The sequence below is a fragment of the Capra hircus genome, chromosome 15 (assembly GCF_001704415.2).
Source record: "Capra hircus breed San Clemente chromosome 15, ASM170441v1, whole genome shotgun sequence".
Lineage (NCBI taxonomy): Eukaryota > Metazoa > Chordata > Mammalia > Artiodactyla > Bovidae > Capra > Capra hircus.
Genome location: NC_030822.1, coordinates 56,563,979 through 56,581,559, shown reverse-complemented (window position 1 = coordinate 56,581,559; position 17,581 = coordinate 56,563,979). Strand labels below are relative to the sequence as shown.

Sequence of the window (17,581 nt, the reverse complement as noted above, 5' to 3'; positions counted from 1 at the left end):
TTACTGGATAGAATACACATAGCAAGTAAAACTCATAATTTTATAGGTATTTTTGCACAGGTCTTGGTTAGGTTAAAGTAATAAAATAAAATGAAAAATTCGAAATGAGATAAGGACACAGATAACCTGTGGATTTGCTAAAGCTTGTGATGAAATTGGCCCTCGAATAACTAAACTTAGTAAAATTGTATAGGATAAATAGATTCCTTATACTGGAAGCAAAACGTGGTGAATGTTCATCATTTCCAGCTCTATAGCTGGAAAAGGATTTAATTTTTAAAGGGGTCAATGATCCACAAAAGGTTAAGAACTGCTGACGCCAGGGTTTGGGCCAATTAAAAAAATAATGGTCTATTGTAAACAGTGCTGCAGTGAAATAGGTAACTAATAAAGACCTAATATATTGCACAGGGGACTCTACTCAATACTCTGTAATGGCCTATATGGGAAAAGAATCTAAAAAAGGGTAGAGATATATATATATGTATGACTGATTCACTTTGCCATACACCTGAAACTAATACAACATTGTAAATGGAACAATTGCGGTTGTTGTTTTCGTTCAGTTGTGTCTGACTCTTTCACTACCCTCTGGACTATATCCTGCCAGGGTCCTCTGTCCATGGGATTTCCCAGGCAAGAATACTAGGGTTGCCATTTCCTTCTCCAGAGGACCTTCCTGACCCAGGGATCGAATCAGAGTCTCCTGCTTGATAGGCAGATTCTTTACCACTGAGCCACCTGGGAAATCCATGAACTCCAATTAAAAACAGTAACAGTCTAATGTTACTCCTCACAGAGTATCTGGAATGATTCACCACCCAGGAAGACTGGCTACTGAATCTTATGCGTTCATTCAAGTATCTCTTCTTTTCTCAAGCCATCAAGATACGGTGTGGCCATCAAGATACGGTGTGGCCATCAAGATACGGGGTGGCGTGGCCATCAAGATACGGTGTGGCTTGTCTGCAGAGTGGGGGCAGCCATGAGAGGAATGGAGCTGAACCCCCAACACCACTGGCCAAGGTACGAGAAAGTCCTAGCACACAATGACGGAATGCTTTAGGGATCTGAAGCAGGAGGCTTTTTGCTGTCCATAGCTGCTGGTGTTCAAGCAGAGTCAAGCTGGTAGGTAATGAAGTACAGAATTCTGATCATGTCTGAGGATGCTACTTAAGGAATTTCTGGCTGACTGGGCACATTTCTCAGTAGTGTTCTAGGAAGGCAGGGTAAAGAACTGCCAGGTGACCTTCTTGAGAACAGGGCATCTTATTTAAGGTGCCAAACCAGACTATGAATTTCATTCAGATTAACTAACACTTTGTAATTCTTAACCCTCTTTTACACAAAAAGACATGACATTTTCTCTCACGTACATTCCAAGAAGCAGAATATCAAGGATAAGATGTTTGCATGGCTTATGCTGAGTAAAAGAATACAGGCTCCCATAAAAAGGTGCCATGTTAGAGCTAAAAAGGATCCAAAGACATGTCTTCGATTCGAGGAAGGCATTACAGTCACTTCCTGCAGTTAAGGGCTAGCAAGAGTTTGTTAAGTTTGAAGTCAAATGGATTCAGATATGCAGCTTTATTCCTTTTCTTAGAAGGACAAATCTCACTTGAATCTTCAAAAGAAAAGGCTTTATAAAGATCATTAGCAAGTCTTCCAAGGGGTAGGAGGTGTAGAGCTTGAAATATTTTGCATTCGGGAGAGAGCATAATTTTTTAGGTGGGTAGGGCTATATTCTGTTTAGAAGACACCATAGGAAAATAAGAGTTTAGGGGTGGGAACTGGGTGAATAGCTTACTCAAGTCTCACAAAAGAGCTAATGCATTATTAAAGCTAATGGGCCCCTACAAGGAAAGTTAATGGATATTAAGTTTGCTTAAATGAATTACATATTAACAAAGTCACAAGAAATCTACTATCTGCCAATTTAGGTAATATCTGATCGTTTCTGTTTTCCCATTATAGGGACATTACACCACGATAGTTTTAGTGATATGAAAATTATAAGCATGGTGCCCATAATGAAGGTACATAATGAAGTAGATGAAACGAGTTAACAAGAAAAACCTGCATTATGTAATGTTAAATTGAGCCAAGCTCATAGGGTAGCTTGCAGTGGGATAGCCTGGTAGAAGCAACCTTTTATCATTTTCCCCATCCCCTGTTTTGCAACTTAAATAAGTGATAAAAATTACTAGGGGGTGTGAATGATGGCCCCTCAAATATAGGCCCACTTCCTAACGTCTGGAACCTGTGATTGTGACCTTATTTCGAAGTGGGATCTTTGCAGATGTAATTAAGCTAAGGATATTGAATTGAAACTATTCTGGGTTATCTGGGTGGGCCCTAAGTCCAATAAGTGTCCTTATAAGAGACACACAGAGAAGAGAAGATGGCTAGGACATTATGCAGTCAGAGACTGCAGTGATGTGGCCACAAGCCAAGGGAACACCTGGAGTCACCAGAAGCTACAGAAGTAAAGGAAAGATCCTTTCCTAGAGCCTTTGGAGGGAGTCTGCCCTGCCAACACCTTTATTTCAGACTTCTGTCCTCTGGAACTGTGCGGGAATAAATGTCTGCTGATTATTGAGCCACTGAATTTGAGATAATTGTTATGGCAGGCCTACGAGGTTAGTAAAATACTCATAGAGAGTAATGCTTTCCCTTTATTCAGTGCTCTGTCACTGTCATCCAATCAAACTCTTGTGACATTTTCACTATGCACACTCAAATAGCACCTGGATCTGCAGAGGTCAAGCTACAGAAGCCTTTCGATAAAAAGTTGAGAAGTTGACTACTTAGCCACAACCGTAGTGCGAGAATAATTGTGTGCAGAAAACACATTGTTCTTATCCACAAGTAGGAGAGTCCAGAGGAGAAGATGAGGAGACAGGGCTCAGAGAGGAGAGACCTCGCTTATCATGATCCAGCTTTTATTGATGAAGCCATCAAAACTGTGGCACCCATCCCAAAGAGTTCCACTTTTAAACTCGTCAGTATAATTTAAGCTATGAGAAGAGAATGTGCAATTTAAAACAAGATGCTGACGTTCACTGGGAATAAAATCCCTTCTAGAAAAAAAAAAAAATCCAGCACTTATGATGGGGTTAATAAAGCCAGGGGGTGGAAATTACCCTAGATTTTGAAGTTGGCATAGAAATGATTACAGTCAATATTCACAAAATTTAATTAATTAAGTCATGCGCTAGAGCAGATTGGAAATATTTTCAAGTTTTACATTTGGGTTAAATGCAGCATTTTCAAAATCCTCATTGGCACTCTGTAATATGGCAGCGTTTCAGTAAAATAATCCTTTGATTATTTTTCTACCAAGACAAGATAAAAATTCTATCTAAACTATATAAAACATATGTATTTAATAAGTGGCTTCTGAAGTGGTTTAAAAAAAAAAAAACTGCTACTGTATATCCTCAGAATAAAATACTTGGGTAATGCTATGGCTTTAGTACCTTTGTCCCCCCAAATCTTGTACATTGAAATCCTGATCCCCAGTGTGATGGTGAAGCCTTGGGGAGGTGATTAGGTCAGGAGGGTGGGACCCTCATGAGTGGAATTAGTGCCCTTATAAAGGTGGTTCCAGGGAGATCTCTAGCCCTGCCACCGTGCAAGGACATAGCAGAAGGCACAAGCCACAAACCAGGAAGAGGGATCTCACTCACAACATCATGGTGTTAACTTGACCTTAGACTCCCCAGCCTCCAGAACTGGGAGCAATACCTTTCTGTTGTTTATGAGCCACCAGCCTGCGGCTGCTTGTCACCACAGCCAGAGGACTGGGACAGCTACTCACACTGCACTTCCAGGTACCGCTGGGTCTGCAGGTTTCCGGTGACAGCAGGGTGCTCCACCTGGCAGATGACTGGAACCCCGTCATCCTCCTTGTGCACCTTCAGCATCAGCTGACTTGTCACCGTGTACATGTCTGACCACTCCTCCACCTCTGATTTGCCTGGGGGGCAGGGGTGGACAGGAAACACCAGGAAACCAGAGCTGAGTGAATTTCACTCTTTTCTTAAGTATCCCCCCTCCCTCCGTGTGCCCAACACTACTATTTTAACAAACACATATAATGGAAGTCACTTGGGATACGGGTAATCTGGGGGTATACAACTGGTAAAAAGATAATTTGCTACTTTTCAGCCTCATGGGTAAGTATTTAAGATAAAATCACCTCCGCATACCATTCACTATTCATTTATTTACATTTCGGGCTGTGCTGTGTCTTCGTTTCCGTGCCCCAGCTCTCTCCAGCTGTGGGGAGCAGGGGCTGCTCTCTCGCTGCGGCGTGTGGGCTTCTCACTGTGGAGCACAGGCTCTAGAGTGCTGACTCAGTAGTCGTGCTGCATGGGCTCAGCTGCCCCACAGCACGTGGGATCTTTCCAGGGACTGACCAGGGATTGAACCAGTGTCCCTTGCATTGCAAGGTGGATTCTTATCCACTGGGCCACCAGGGAAGCCTACTATTCACTGTTTTTATTTAAATACATGCTTCTTCTATCTTAAAAGTCTCCCACGAAAAGGCAGCGGCAAGTTGACCCATGCTGACATCTAACTGCTCAAGGCATTTGGGAGGAGGAAGAGAGAAGCACCTCTTCTCCCTGACAGCCATCTGAACGTAACACATCTACTAGGCTGTCATGCAGTTTAACAATTCCAGGACATCATCCACACCCTTAAGTAATTCAATTGGAGTAGAGATATAAACAACCCCCTTCACCCACCCCCATCAGCAACAATTAAGAGGGAAAGCAGCTAAATGGATTGGCATAATTGAAATTGTAATTGAAATGTTTAAACTCGGAGACTCCTGGAAGAACACAACAAAGTACAGTGGCAGTGGGCAGAGCAAAGTGAGATATAGGCTTCAGGCCAGAAGGGAGCCACGTCCAAGAACACCCAAACAAGGAGGGAGGAGGCTTCCGGATCGGATGAATAGGCCAAGGAGGCCCTTTCCCTGAACTCAGCACTCCCTGGGACAGGGCGCACCATTAACTTTCTTTTAATGTTTTGTACTTATCGGTACACATTTAATGGCTCAGTTCACTTAGACAGAAAAGCAGAGGGGAAATGAGAAACGCCTTCCTTCCAAAAACCATACCTAGGAAATAGGAGATTAAAACAGAGCAAGCTTTTTGAAACTTAAGCCGTTATATATAGATTTTTCTATTTCTAGATATAGATTTTTATATCCCCTTTCTAAAAGAACTTCTTTTCTTCCTGGTACTCTTTATTTATTTAACAAGCACATAGAGAGCACTATACCTCAGCTTAGACATCAGCTCTGTGTTTTACAAATATCCACTCATTTCATCTTTATAAGAATAACACAAGGTATGCAAACATTAATTACTCCACTGTAGAGGAAACTGAGGCACACAGCAAGCATTTCTGTCAAATGACCAGGCAGGGGTGTTCAGCCCCTGAGTCCTCTGTTCTGGGTACTACTTGCAAGACAGTCTTTCGCAAAGAAAGGAATCAGAATGCAGACATGCATGAGAAACTTCGGATAACGGATGGAAAAATAAAAGGATCAAGAGGGGACTAGCTGTATCCTTCAGCCAACGCAGTGCCTAAGAGGGCAGGTATCCAAGGATCCAGGAATCAGATCTGGATGGCCCAGTGCCGAGGGAGAGACAACACAAGCGGGGTTAACGGAGCTGCCTCTCTTGCCAGCAGAAAATCAGAACCTTGCAAAAGAACAGGATGCTGACGCGGGCAAGTGAGTCACAGATTTCACAAGAACGGCAGTGCCTCCAAGTTTACAGTTAAGGTAAATTCTTAGTCCACTTAGCATAACCACCCTTGCAGGAAAGGAGGTCGTCAAAACAACCAACAGATATTAGAATGCCTTGGTATGCACTATGGCTACAACTGCTATGCATTTTTTTTCCCCAATGTACAACACAAGTTTGGGGTCCTGATCTACCTCTGGGTCATAGGGTAAAAGCAAGGGGAACTAAGAGTGCAGACAGGGCCAGTCTGATTTCAGAGGGTAACTCAGTGATTCTAACTGGTCTAGAGAGCTCTGTTGGGTTGGCCAGAAAGTTCGCTCGGATTTTCCCATAACATCTCAATTCATGGAAAACCTCAAATGAACTTTATGGCCAACCTGATAGTTTATGGGTCTGGTTCTCGCTAAGCCTTTGAGTAAGCATCTAGCAACGTCGATGCTTCTTATCACCAAGCATCATATCATCATGAACCCTCAAAACAACAGCATAAGGATATGAACAGAACAATAAAATGCCGTTACACTCTGGCCTCACACACACTTAGTAACTGACGACAAACCATAGATAGATGAGTATTTTTGTTTTGGGGTGTGTTTTGTGTTTGCTTTTAAGTCCACTCCTTCTGGGACCAAGTGTGGACAGGCTGCCTCAGTCCTGGGCAGTTCACGTCTCACCTTTGAGCTCCTTGTTCCCTTTGAACCACCGGATGGTCGTGGCTGGTTTGCTGGCCATGGCGGTGCAGTTGACTTCAATCTCCTCACCTTCCACCGCAGTGTCTTTCTGGATATCGATCATCAGATTACGTGGTGGGACTACAAATTAAACATATCCTTTTTAAATCTATTTCTGGGCATATTCTTGTATTCATTAGAAATTAGGACCATTGCTCTTAAGAAAAAGAGATAAATAATAGACATTCTTGCTGGGAATTTAAAACAAACTGCCACTGCAGGGAACAGAAGAAAGACAAAGTCATCATCAAATAAAGTTATGTAAAATTGCTTAAATCAGAATTTGTGTCTAAAGTTATCTGATAAAGTCGAGTCTTCTACTCCTAAGTTATGCATGACCAAGCTATAATAATATAGCCACTAGTGAAAGTAGTGAAAGCGTTAGTCCTCAGTCGTGTCTGGCTCTTTGTAGCCCCCCAGGCTCCTCTGTCCATGGAATTCTCCAGGCAAGAATACTGGAGTGAGTAGCCATTCCCTTCTCCAGGGGATCTTCCTGACCCAGGAGTCAAACCCAGGTCTCCAAACCATCTAAGCTACCAGGGAAGCCTCTATAGACACTAGGTTAGTTATCAATCAGTCATTAGAAAATTGACCAGGGGAAGTAGATTAAAAAAATAAGAGGAAATCACACTACTGACCTCCTCCTTATCTGGAAGTCTCTGAAAAGAATATTTCTCCTTGAATTCAACCCTTAGATTTCACTCTTCATATGAGCGATTCTGCAGTCAACCAGCAAAGATCTAAAACAAGGAGTCCCTTAAAAGAATCATTCACCATAGACATCCATAGAAAAACTGTGCCTCATGACCAGTTACATTCAAATAAAATTATTCATAAAATCCAGAATATGATCATGACCTCTGATGGGTGGTGTAGTAATAAAATCCATTAGCTATGAAGATGCAGTAATATAGGAAATGCCAGTTAATTTGCAATGATTTTCCATATGCCGAAAGCCAAAGCTCCAGATTTTAGAAAACCAAAGGTGAAAAGGATTGTTGAGTTTGTAAGTAAATTTCATCTTCAGAATGAAAACCACCCTTCTGTAAGCATATTAAACATATCTGTAATAAAATGATTACAACAAAATATTGGGGCTTAAAAGGCTGAATGAAGTATGCAGGATGATGGTGATGATGAACAGAGCATGTTTTCTTTTCTGAAAGTGAGGTGACAGGGAAGCTTCATATACAGTGCAACCTTACCTTACAACTGAGCTTCTAGAAATAAAAATCAGTGAGAATACTGTATTTAGCAGACTGAATCCAAGAATATGTGCTCTGACCACCATGAATAAGCTAAGAGGGTTCTAAGACTTATGATTAATAAGTTTCTCAACTCCGAAGAGAAACAAGAAATTAAATATGTATAAACATGCCATCCTGATGATCAAGTTGAATAATAAATCTCTGATACAGCTTCAATAAATTATGGGATTAAACCATGTATTTGAGATTTCCAACTGTTCTAGTCCAATGTGAAAATTCTACCCACAGGAAGAATTTTACACTGAATTGAAGCTGTTGAAAATTCCTATAGAGAATGATGGAAAAGGAAAAAGAAAATGATTTGTTGTATATGTTTCTCAGCAAGATAGTTGCGGGGGTGGGGAGCATAACCATCAGAGCAAAAGCAAGCCTCTTCTTTGTTCCCTATGCAACAGGAAACTAACGCAGATGCTCAACTGGATGTGTTGCTAAAGTGACACTGCCCCAATGGGTAGTTAAACATCGCAAAGAACTACCCTAGTTTACATTTTAAGAAAAAATAAGCATAAAGAGACACAGGCAAAGATCCGATTTGGAGCTGCATGTCTGCCAGTATTCTAAGAGACAGAAGGTGAATGGGATGGCTTCAGCTAGTTACTTCTTCAGCGCACTTTGGTCTTCCTAGATGACAGTCGGGCAGGTTATAGATTTTCATTACACGCACCGAGATGGTTGATATGGAGTGCACAAGAGATGCACAGAGAGACTAGCTGTGTAGGGCCAACAAATACTACTAGATTCTGAGTGAAGTGTAATGGGAATATTGAAAAAAATGGTATTGTTAGAGCAAATGTCAGACAAAAAGATTGTCTGAGACTAAAGAAAATAAGGTCTCAGTGAGCTGTGAGGAAGAGAATAAGAGGCTTAGACAAAAAGGGTCTAAGTAAGGGGTAAAAGAGTTAGGAATGTCTTCTCAACAAATGTAGGGATGGAAGTCAAACAGTATTAATTCTTTTCAAGGTCCGGGCAGGAATAAAATAGAGGGATGAAAACAATTCCAGTGTGCATGGATAACTTTGGGAAAAACACGTCAACAGTCATTCTGGTCACCTTCCCGAGGGGAGCAGATCCAGGAGCTGTTGAAAGGCTCCAGCAAATATCAACCATGGGGTCTTGATGGCATTAAGGTTCAAACACCTTAATGTGTTTGTCAGGTACTTGTTTCCTCTGTGTTCCTGGGTATCTTCCTGTCATCTTCTTTTCGTGATCCTGAAGACTCCTCCTCACAGGCTCCTTCTAACCGCCACTGACAATTCACCTTCAGCGGTGTTTCTTAGTGAAAGCATGACTTAATCCTCTCCATCAGCTGGAGATCGGCACAAGGATGAGTGTGTGTTCTTTCCCATTACCAGTAACGTCCAGGGACTCAAAGTAAGGACATGGCGAGGGGCAGGTATAAAGCAGGGCTTCCCTGGTGGCTCAGTGGTAGAGAGTCTGCCTGCCAATGCAGGAGACATGGGTTCAGTCCCTGAGTCAGGAGGATCCCCTAGAGGAGGAAATGACAACCCACTCCAGTATTCTTGCCTGGGAAACCCCATGGACAGAGGAGCCCAGCAGGCTGCAGTTCATGGGGTCACAAAAGGAATCAGACATGACTTAGTGACTAAATTACAACAAAAACATATAAATTAGGCCAGAGGAAAATTTACCAATGTCTCTTAGATTTTGTTTAGGGGCTGAGAGCATGACTGGCAGCAGATAGGTCCTTATCTGGATCACCCATTGTTTAGTATTATCCATGTTAATACTTCCTCGACTGCAGCAGGTACAATCTACAGTTCCCTAACCCTTCCTGGCAATCCTGTACCAATGCTAGCTGCTTCTGCAGAGTTGACATCATCTTTTCCTTGACAGGTGAGGTAAACATGTGGAAAACTTCAAAAGTATTGGAAAATATGACCAGTGTAGAAAAATAAAGGACTTGTTAATTGTTGAGAAGAACGTCCTGAGAAATGGCTGAATGACTGTTTCCAAGTCTACAAACAGTTTTCTCAAGATTGTGAGCAGTATTTCTGATTTTTACTAAGTTTAGAAGAAAAAACAGTCAAGTATAGTAGGGGTTGTTTGGTATACAAGTACAAAATAAAATCCAATAATGTGAGTCAGAATGGTTCATTGATATCAGTTATGAAGTTGACTTCTTTCAGATTTTTTTAAAGCAAGAAAGCATTAGAAAATATGAGGTGATTTACATGTATCTTTTGGGGGAAAAGGTGGTTTGGACAAGAAAATCTTAAAGTTTATTTTGGTCTATTCATTCTCACCTGTTTTCCCTTTAACTTCATAATGTCTATTCAAATATGAAAGAGGTTCGTAAAGTATAAAAATCCATTTATAAGGGAAAATGAATTAAAACTGCTACTAACCAGAGAATACACTTATACATGGTACACTAAACAGATACATTTAGTAAAAACTGCAGCCATTAATGAAAATAACCAAAGATGTATGTAAGGAGATGCATAGAGATGGAAATACAGATAAAAGCCACAGAGAGGGAAATGCTAGAAAATAGCAGAGAAACGCCGAGGTTCTTCTTAGCTAACCTCAAATCTATGAGTGCCAATTATAAACATTACGCCTACAACATAAAAAAAAAATCAGCAATATCAAGATGAGCCACATTAATTACAACAAAAGAGGAGCCTTAAAGCTGATCAGTACGTGGAATCTCCCTCTAAGACCCTTTAAAATAATTAGATTCTCCTGTTCCTGGAATTTTAAGAGTGAACACTAATCTTAGAAGCACAGGATTATAATAATATTAGTGATTATTATCAGTAACTATGTTAATCATAAAGCAGTATATTCTTTCTCCTGTTTATCTCCTCTTATGAACAGTAGTATGAAGAGAGTCCTACACTATGATGCCTGTGGGTTCTCAGGTGGCTCAGTGGTAAAGAATCTGCCTGCCAAACAGGAGACATGGCTTCAGTCCCTGAGCCGGGAGGACACCCTGGAGAAGGAACTGGTGACTCCAGTATTCTTGCCTAGGAAATCCCACTGACAGAGGAGCCTGGTGGGTTACAGTCCATGGAATTCAAAGAGTCAGACATGACTAAGCAACAGCACTAGGATCTGGAGACAGGAACAAACTCATCACAAGTGGAAGGAGTGGATGAATATCCTAAAAGGCACCCAAGTGCGTGTAAAATATCATAGAAGAGTTTTAAGTTTTTACAGGGGTAAGATAATAAACATAATAGTAACTACCAAATCCCCATCTCTATGTCTTATAATTATGCTGAAAGCTTCAAGCAACTAATAAAGATGCATGTACTAAAATGAGCATCTTCAACCGATCAAGAAGTTTGACAGCTGTGTAAGTACATATGGGGTCCTTTTCAGAGAACCACAGATAGAAATGAAGATGATGCTAACAGATCATTCTTCATTCATTATAATATCTGAAAATGCTAAACCTTAGAAGGAAGCTTTGAATACACGAGTATCAGTGCAAACTGTCAGATTTTGGAATATGAAAGACTCAAGTACTGATGATAACAATTTGACTCCATCAAGGAATCCTAGAATAAATTCAATGGAAGGAATATTAAATGAACACATAATGTATGCAAAAGGCGCATCTACCAGTATTACGTTCAAGTACCTTTAAGTTAATGCTTCTATACAATACAAGCAAGAAATCTATTACTTCTAGAATAAGCAGACCTCCAAAAGGATTACAGACATAATGCCTCTCAAAAGTCTAGTGCTGGGTGTATTCAGTCCAACTGGACCGATCCAGTGGGTTTGAGAACAAATGTACTAAGTACTGAAAACTGACAGGCAGGACCTGCTTGCCAAACACCAGATACACTCCTGCAAACAAAATATGTCACCTTCAGAGGGAAAACTTGAAAGAGCAACATTCAGGATTTTATTGAAAACAACCTAGACTAGAAGACCCAGAGGCTATGAGCCAGAAGAGTAAGGTCTGTTTCAAACTAAAATTCTTGATTCTCACCGTGTGCTTTGTCCTGGGCAAGATGGCTAACATCTATTGCTATCTCTTTCTTTGAATAAAGACATTCACACTTAAAGGTATATGAAACAAAACATTCTGAAAATTCGAAATGCCTTAAGTATATTCCATCTAGTTTTCTTTTGTGGGCATGCCATAGACAATGGTGGGTCAAAGGGAATATGGTCAATTTGAAGGTTAGGCAGCCAATGACTTACTCCAATAAGCAAACAAAAGACATCTACTGAAAACCTTTGGTGCATCTGCCAAATACCAAAAGTATTGTTGTCCCAGCCAAACCTTCCACACTTACTATTTCTGTCTGTCTAAAAGGGATTAAAGGTGCAATTAGAGATAAATATATATACACCATCAAACACAGACCACAGAGGAAGCAGAATGGCTGGACATTAAACACAACTTTCTAAAATTAGTGTTCCTCTTATCAATAACATATATGTAAGCATTAGGGACACGTCTTAGTTCAATGAATTAGAGAAATGCTCCCTATTACAGCTGTGTTTAAATAAAGCAATGAGGCAGCAGCTGAATACGTACATCCATAAATACATATATGTTCACACACACTAAGCAAAAACGTCCTTCATATTTATCTTCCCCCTTTAATCTTCATATCATTACACTGAAAAGCTGCAGTCTGCTGCCTCAAATAGACTTTGATTCATCATCTTCCCAAAGGTGTAAATCAGAGATCTTGTCTCTTGTTATATGTACGTCCTTGAAAACTCAGTTTCAAAAACAGCTGGTGTTATGTACTGGAGCATATATTTGTCTAAAAGGTGACTAATTCAGACCACCTTTACCACAGGAATATCTGCTCATTCTGTCAAAACACACACATGGAAACCTGGCCACCAGGGTTCTGCTGAAAGTCACAAGCTAGTGATCATACATGAAGATGGGGTCCCCAGTCCCAGGGCCGTGGACTGGTTATGTCCCGTCAGAGCAGTGGTGGCATTAGATTAGAAATAAAGTGCAAGAGCTTCCAGGGAGAGCAGGCTCCCTAAAGTGCACGATAAATGCAATGTCCTTGAATCATCCCCAAACCATCCCTCTCCACCCTCAGTTCATGGAAAACTTGTCTTCTACGAAATCAGTCCCTGGTGCCAAAAAGGCTGGGGACCACTGAATGAAGATGCTCAACTTATTAGAGGAAGAAGTGTACCCGACAGCCAGTCCACAGTCCTTGCTTAGTATCAGCCTTCTCTCCCTAGAAGCTCTTCATTCTTTTATGTCCAATGGTTGCAATTTGTGGCAAAGTATGTGTTCATGGGGTATGATTTTTACAGCATCATCTTGAGTATGAGCAATAAACAAGGCAATAAGTCAAGCCGAAGAAAAGGAGATCAACAATATTAAACGAGATGTAACTCAGAAGGAAAAATCATTAAGCGGATTTCATCACAGAGCTCTGCCACAGGGTGCAGATGGAGGAGCCCATCACCCCCTCTTCTGCACAGGAGGAAAAAAAAAAATCCTGGAAGTTAGAAGCAATGACATTGCATGTGGTGAGTGATTCATTTGAGGGCTCTAAATTCTCTTGATCTTTGCTTCTGAAGCTTGAGGGTTGAAACCCAAGAGCAGGTGGAATCTATAAAGCCTGCTGATTGCCATTCCTTAGAGTGTTTGGTAAAATAGGCTATTTTTAAAATTCAGCAAGATGGGCGGTGAGTTTTCCTAAAACTGTAACATTTACCATTAACCTTTTCCTAGCTGCTGGAAGCCACCTGGCAGTAAGTGCTACCCCTCTCATCTCCTAGGACAAGCCCTGATGCATTCCTTACCCAGGACTGTGATTGTGGTGTAACTTTCCTGCGGGGGGTCAGTGTAGAGCTGGCAGAAGTATCTTCCTTCATCAGAAATGGAGACATTTGTCAGCGACACTTTCAGTTCACTGCTCGAAAAATTCAGCAGCTGGAACCTGCTGTCCTTCAGAGCTGGGAAACAAAACAGAGTTAGTGAATATGAGAAAGACGACCGTCTATTTGCCTTCCGGAGGGGAGGGACAAGCCGGGGGACTAGAAAGCCAGCTACAGAGTAGACAAACGGATTAAGTCGCTCTGCACCTGGTGGGTACTGCTTTGTCCTTCTTGAGTTCCTATTTAGGGCTTCTGCACTGTCTGCATGTAGCAAACGCCCCTGCTGGAAAAGGAAACTCACACACGTGGGTGTGTGTTTCTGTACACACACACACACGCACACACACATACACTCTCTTGTACACACATCTCTTGCTGTCAGTTTTGAGCACTTATTCATAAATTGTTTCGAATCTTCTATCAGAGATAGGCAGAATGAAAACAGGAAGAAAGAGCGGGTCAGGGGGGCCCTTTGGACACTGAAATTTCAGGGAGTAGAACTCATGGGCTTTTAAATTGTCTCTAAAAATCTGAGGCCTTAAAAGAAATAGAGGTCCTAATGTTATGAGAGAAAAATTAAAAAAAAAAATCATTAGTAATTTCAAAAGCAAAATGAAAATCATTAAAAAAAAACTTTATAGCAAAACAATCCAATTTAACTGGGATGCATCTTTGCGTTTGATGTGATTTGAGGCAGAGCTGCTAAACGTCTGTGACCTGGGGCTCAGGGGGCCCTGAGCTCTGACCCTGTTTTTATCCGTATTCAGCTTCACAGTATGAAACCGATTAGGCAAAAATAACATATGTGGGCTTTTTACTGATTTCTAACATTCATTTAAAATCCTTTTATTAATTTGATAAAGGTTAGATCAGTATATCCTAATGACAGAAACTCATTCTCAGAATGAGAAGCTGGCTTCTCTCCTCTTACTCTCCTTCATCCCCTTAATGTTCCTTAGGTTTGTCGACTCTTTCCACAGGTCATGGATGTTCTGAGGCGTCGGGGAAAGTGGAGAAAAGCAGGTAGGAAGCGACATGTCCGACCTCGCTTTGTAGGCGGTGGTGCTCTCAACGGCAATCTTTCGAAAGACCTGACTCTTGCTCTTGCCAAGCCCTGGCACCCATGTGAGCCACTGCCACAGTATACAATTAAGTTTCGATTATTGGCTTTCGTGGTCTTACATTTGGAAGGATTTCAGCACATGGGCACCTCCATCTTGCACAGGCTAAGATGACAGGAGATTTGGTTTTGTCTTTATGGGCACAGATTGCCTTGAAAACTCCAATCTTCAAACCAAACAGATTACCTTTGAGAATGCTATATTTTTCTTGCTTAACCCTATTTGAGTTGTTTGTGTCAGCTAAGTATTTAGGACTCAATTGCAATTCACCTTGAATTACTACAATCAATTCCTATTGCAAAGGAAGACTGCCTTACTTTTAAAAAGGACCATTCAAGGTTTATATTAAGTAGGAAGATTATGATTGCATGTCTCTTCTTCCCTCTGAAGAACTGATTAAATTTTAAGCATCTAACATTAAATTAAAAAAAAAAAAAAAAAGAAGCCCTTTGCAATCTCTTTATCAAGACAACACGTAGGAAAAAAAATTGTCATCTAATGCTATAGAGATAGAAACTTACGCCGGAAGTCCCTGAAATAAATGGTCTGTCTATTGGGATTCAGTAGTTGAATAACAGAGTCGTCACTCTTATTGACTTGGCAGCTGATGGTTGCAACTTCTCCTTCAATCACTGTCACGTCTTTTGTAAACAAATTCTGTCCATCACCTTTAAAAACAGGAGAAAAAAAATTCCATCAATTAAAACTTAGTTAATAGGATCAATTAAAATTAGAAACAAGCAGCAAATTAGAAAATAAACACAATGGGAGTCTCCTAGTGGCCCAGTGGTTAGGGCTTCATGCTTTCACTGCCAAAGGCTTGGGTTCAACCCCTGGTCAGGGAACCAAGACCCTGCAAGCCGCATGACCCAAATAGAAGATAGACATAAACAGCAACATTTGCCAAGCCTTGCACACCTTTCTCCATAGTCCACAAAACGAGTCTATTAAGCTGAGATAGATCTAGGGGCGAAATGTGACGAAGCCTGGAATCAATGTGCTCCCAGAAGTTATGATGCCCATGCTCCAGCCTCTGGTGTCTTCACTTGCGGCGTGTATGCTGGAGAGGTACTGGCTCTCATGAGGGACGGCAGCTCTCACAAAGGGAGTAAGGGAAATACACAGATATCAGCCTTCCTTATCTGAGAGTTGGGCATCTCCAAATCAACCAAGCACAGATAGAAAATGCTAAAGAAAACAAAAAATTCCAGAAAGTTCTCCAAAGCAAAACTTGACTTTACAACACGCCAGCAACTATTTATATAGTACTTACATGAAAATCCCATGGACAGAGGAGCTTGGTAGGCTACAGTCCATGGGGTCGCAAAGAGTCAGACACTACTGAGTGACTGACTTCACTTTCACTTTCACTACCTGTATTTACCACTATTTACATAACATTTACATTGCACTGGGTATTGTAAGTCACCAAGAGATGACTTAAAGTAAACATTTCAAAGGACTTGAGCATCCTGAGATTTTGGTGTCTATGGTGAACCTGGAACCAATCCCCCGTGGATACGAAGGAATGACTGTACTCAACCTCCTCACATCCTTTAGCTATTTGGTCACCTCACAGAAAACTCAAGGGGCCACTTAATAGAAGTAGGAGGGAGGGCTCAGTGAACAATCTCACCTTGTTAGTGGATGTCAAGATTCTTGGAATATAGGCTGTTATGCATTGTGTAGGGGTGGAGAACTGACTATGACTCTTTGGAATCTCAATAAAATCCTAGGAAGGCTTACAGTTCAGTTTGTTATGCTGTTCTTCATGACTCACCAAAGCCCCAGGCGATCCTGAAACATGTCCTCTCTATAGACTACACTCTTGCAGCCAGTTAGAAAATCTCTTTGTTGTTGTTCAGTGGCTAAGTCGTGTGCAACTCTTTGCAACTCCATGGTTTCTAGCCTGCAAGGATCCTCTGTCATGGAATTTTCCAGGCAACTGGAAAATACTGGAGTGGGTTGCCATTTCCTACTCCAGGAGATCTTCCCGACTCGCAGATGGAACCCGTGTCTTTTGCGTAACCTGCATTGGCAGGTGGATTCTTTACCACCTGGGAAACCCCAGAAAATGTCCTAAAGTCTAGGCTTTCAGTCCACTGATACCTGGATTATCTCCAGATCTGCTCTAGTTTGTTGCTTCTAAGACAAGTGAAGCAGCCAGGGCACCTCAGAAATGTCCTAAATGACCCACAGCACAGGTAGGAGGAGAGGAGGCTTCAAAAGCAAAAGATGAAATAATGTTGAATGTCCAATTCTGCACCTGGCATAGCAGGGGATACAGAAGTACATGACATTGTCCTAGCCTGTCAGAAGCTGCAGTATTGGTGAAAACTGATCTCTGATCCCCACTTACAGAGGAAAAGTTAGGTACAGGCAATACGTATGATGGCCAGTCAGGAAGGGGACGGGAGAGATTGCTTTTCAGCTGTAAGATCTTAGGTAAACTATTTCAAGTCCCTGAGACAGTGTCTCATCTGCAAAATGGGGGCAGTAATGAAAAGCTGTCTCACGGGGCTGCTGGGAGGATTAAGAAAGATAATAAATGTAAAGCATTTGGCCCTGTGTCTGGCTTCTCATAAAACTGAATAAATGGAAGCTGTTATCATCACCATCATCTCTTCTCTAGATGTCAGATCCCAACTAAGCAACTATACGTGTTGGGAGTGGTGTGAATACAAGATAGAAAGCTCACGATCCCTGCACTCAAGGAGCTCTCTAGGTAATTATATATCAACTCAGGGCAGCTTATTCGCTCTCTAAAAGAAACTTTGTCACATTAAGAAACAAAGGTCAAAGATAAATACTATTCTAAAAAAAAAAAGTGAGACCGCATAAGCAGAGGTGTAATT

General features: G+C 41.3%; 1 protein-coding gene across 6 annotated transcripts in view; it reads right to left on the bottom strand.

Annotated features, from left to right (window-relative positions):
- CADM1 (cell adhesion molecule 1) overlaps window positions 1-17,581 on the bottom strand; it is a 357,698-nt gene that overhangs the window by 53,219 nt on the left and 286,898 nt on the right. For all 6 annotated transcript variants that reach the window (XM_013969498.2, XM_018059752.1, XM_018059754.1 and 3 more), the window contains exons 2-5: window positions 15,248-15,394; window positions 13,531-13,683; window positions 6,437-6,574; window positions 3,821-3,979 (exon numbers count right to left, since the gene is read on the bottom strand). In XM_013969498.2, the coding sequence (XP_013824952.2) occupies window positions 3,821-3,979; window positions 6,437-6,574; window positions 13,531-13,683; window positions 15,248-15,394 (597 nt within the window). The remainder of the gene's footprint in view (window positions 1-3,820; window positions 3,980-6,436; window positions 6,575-13,530; window positions 13,684-15,247; window positions 15,395-17,581) is intronic.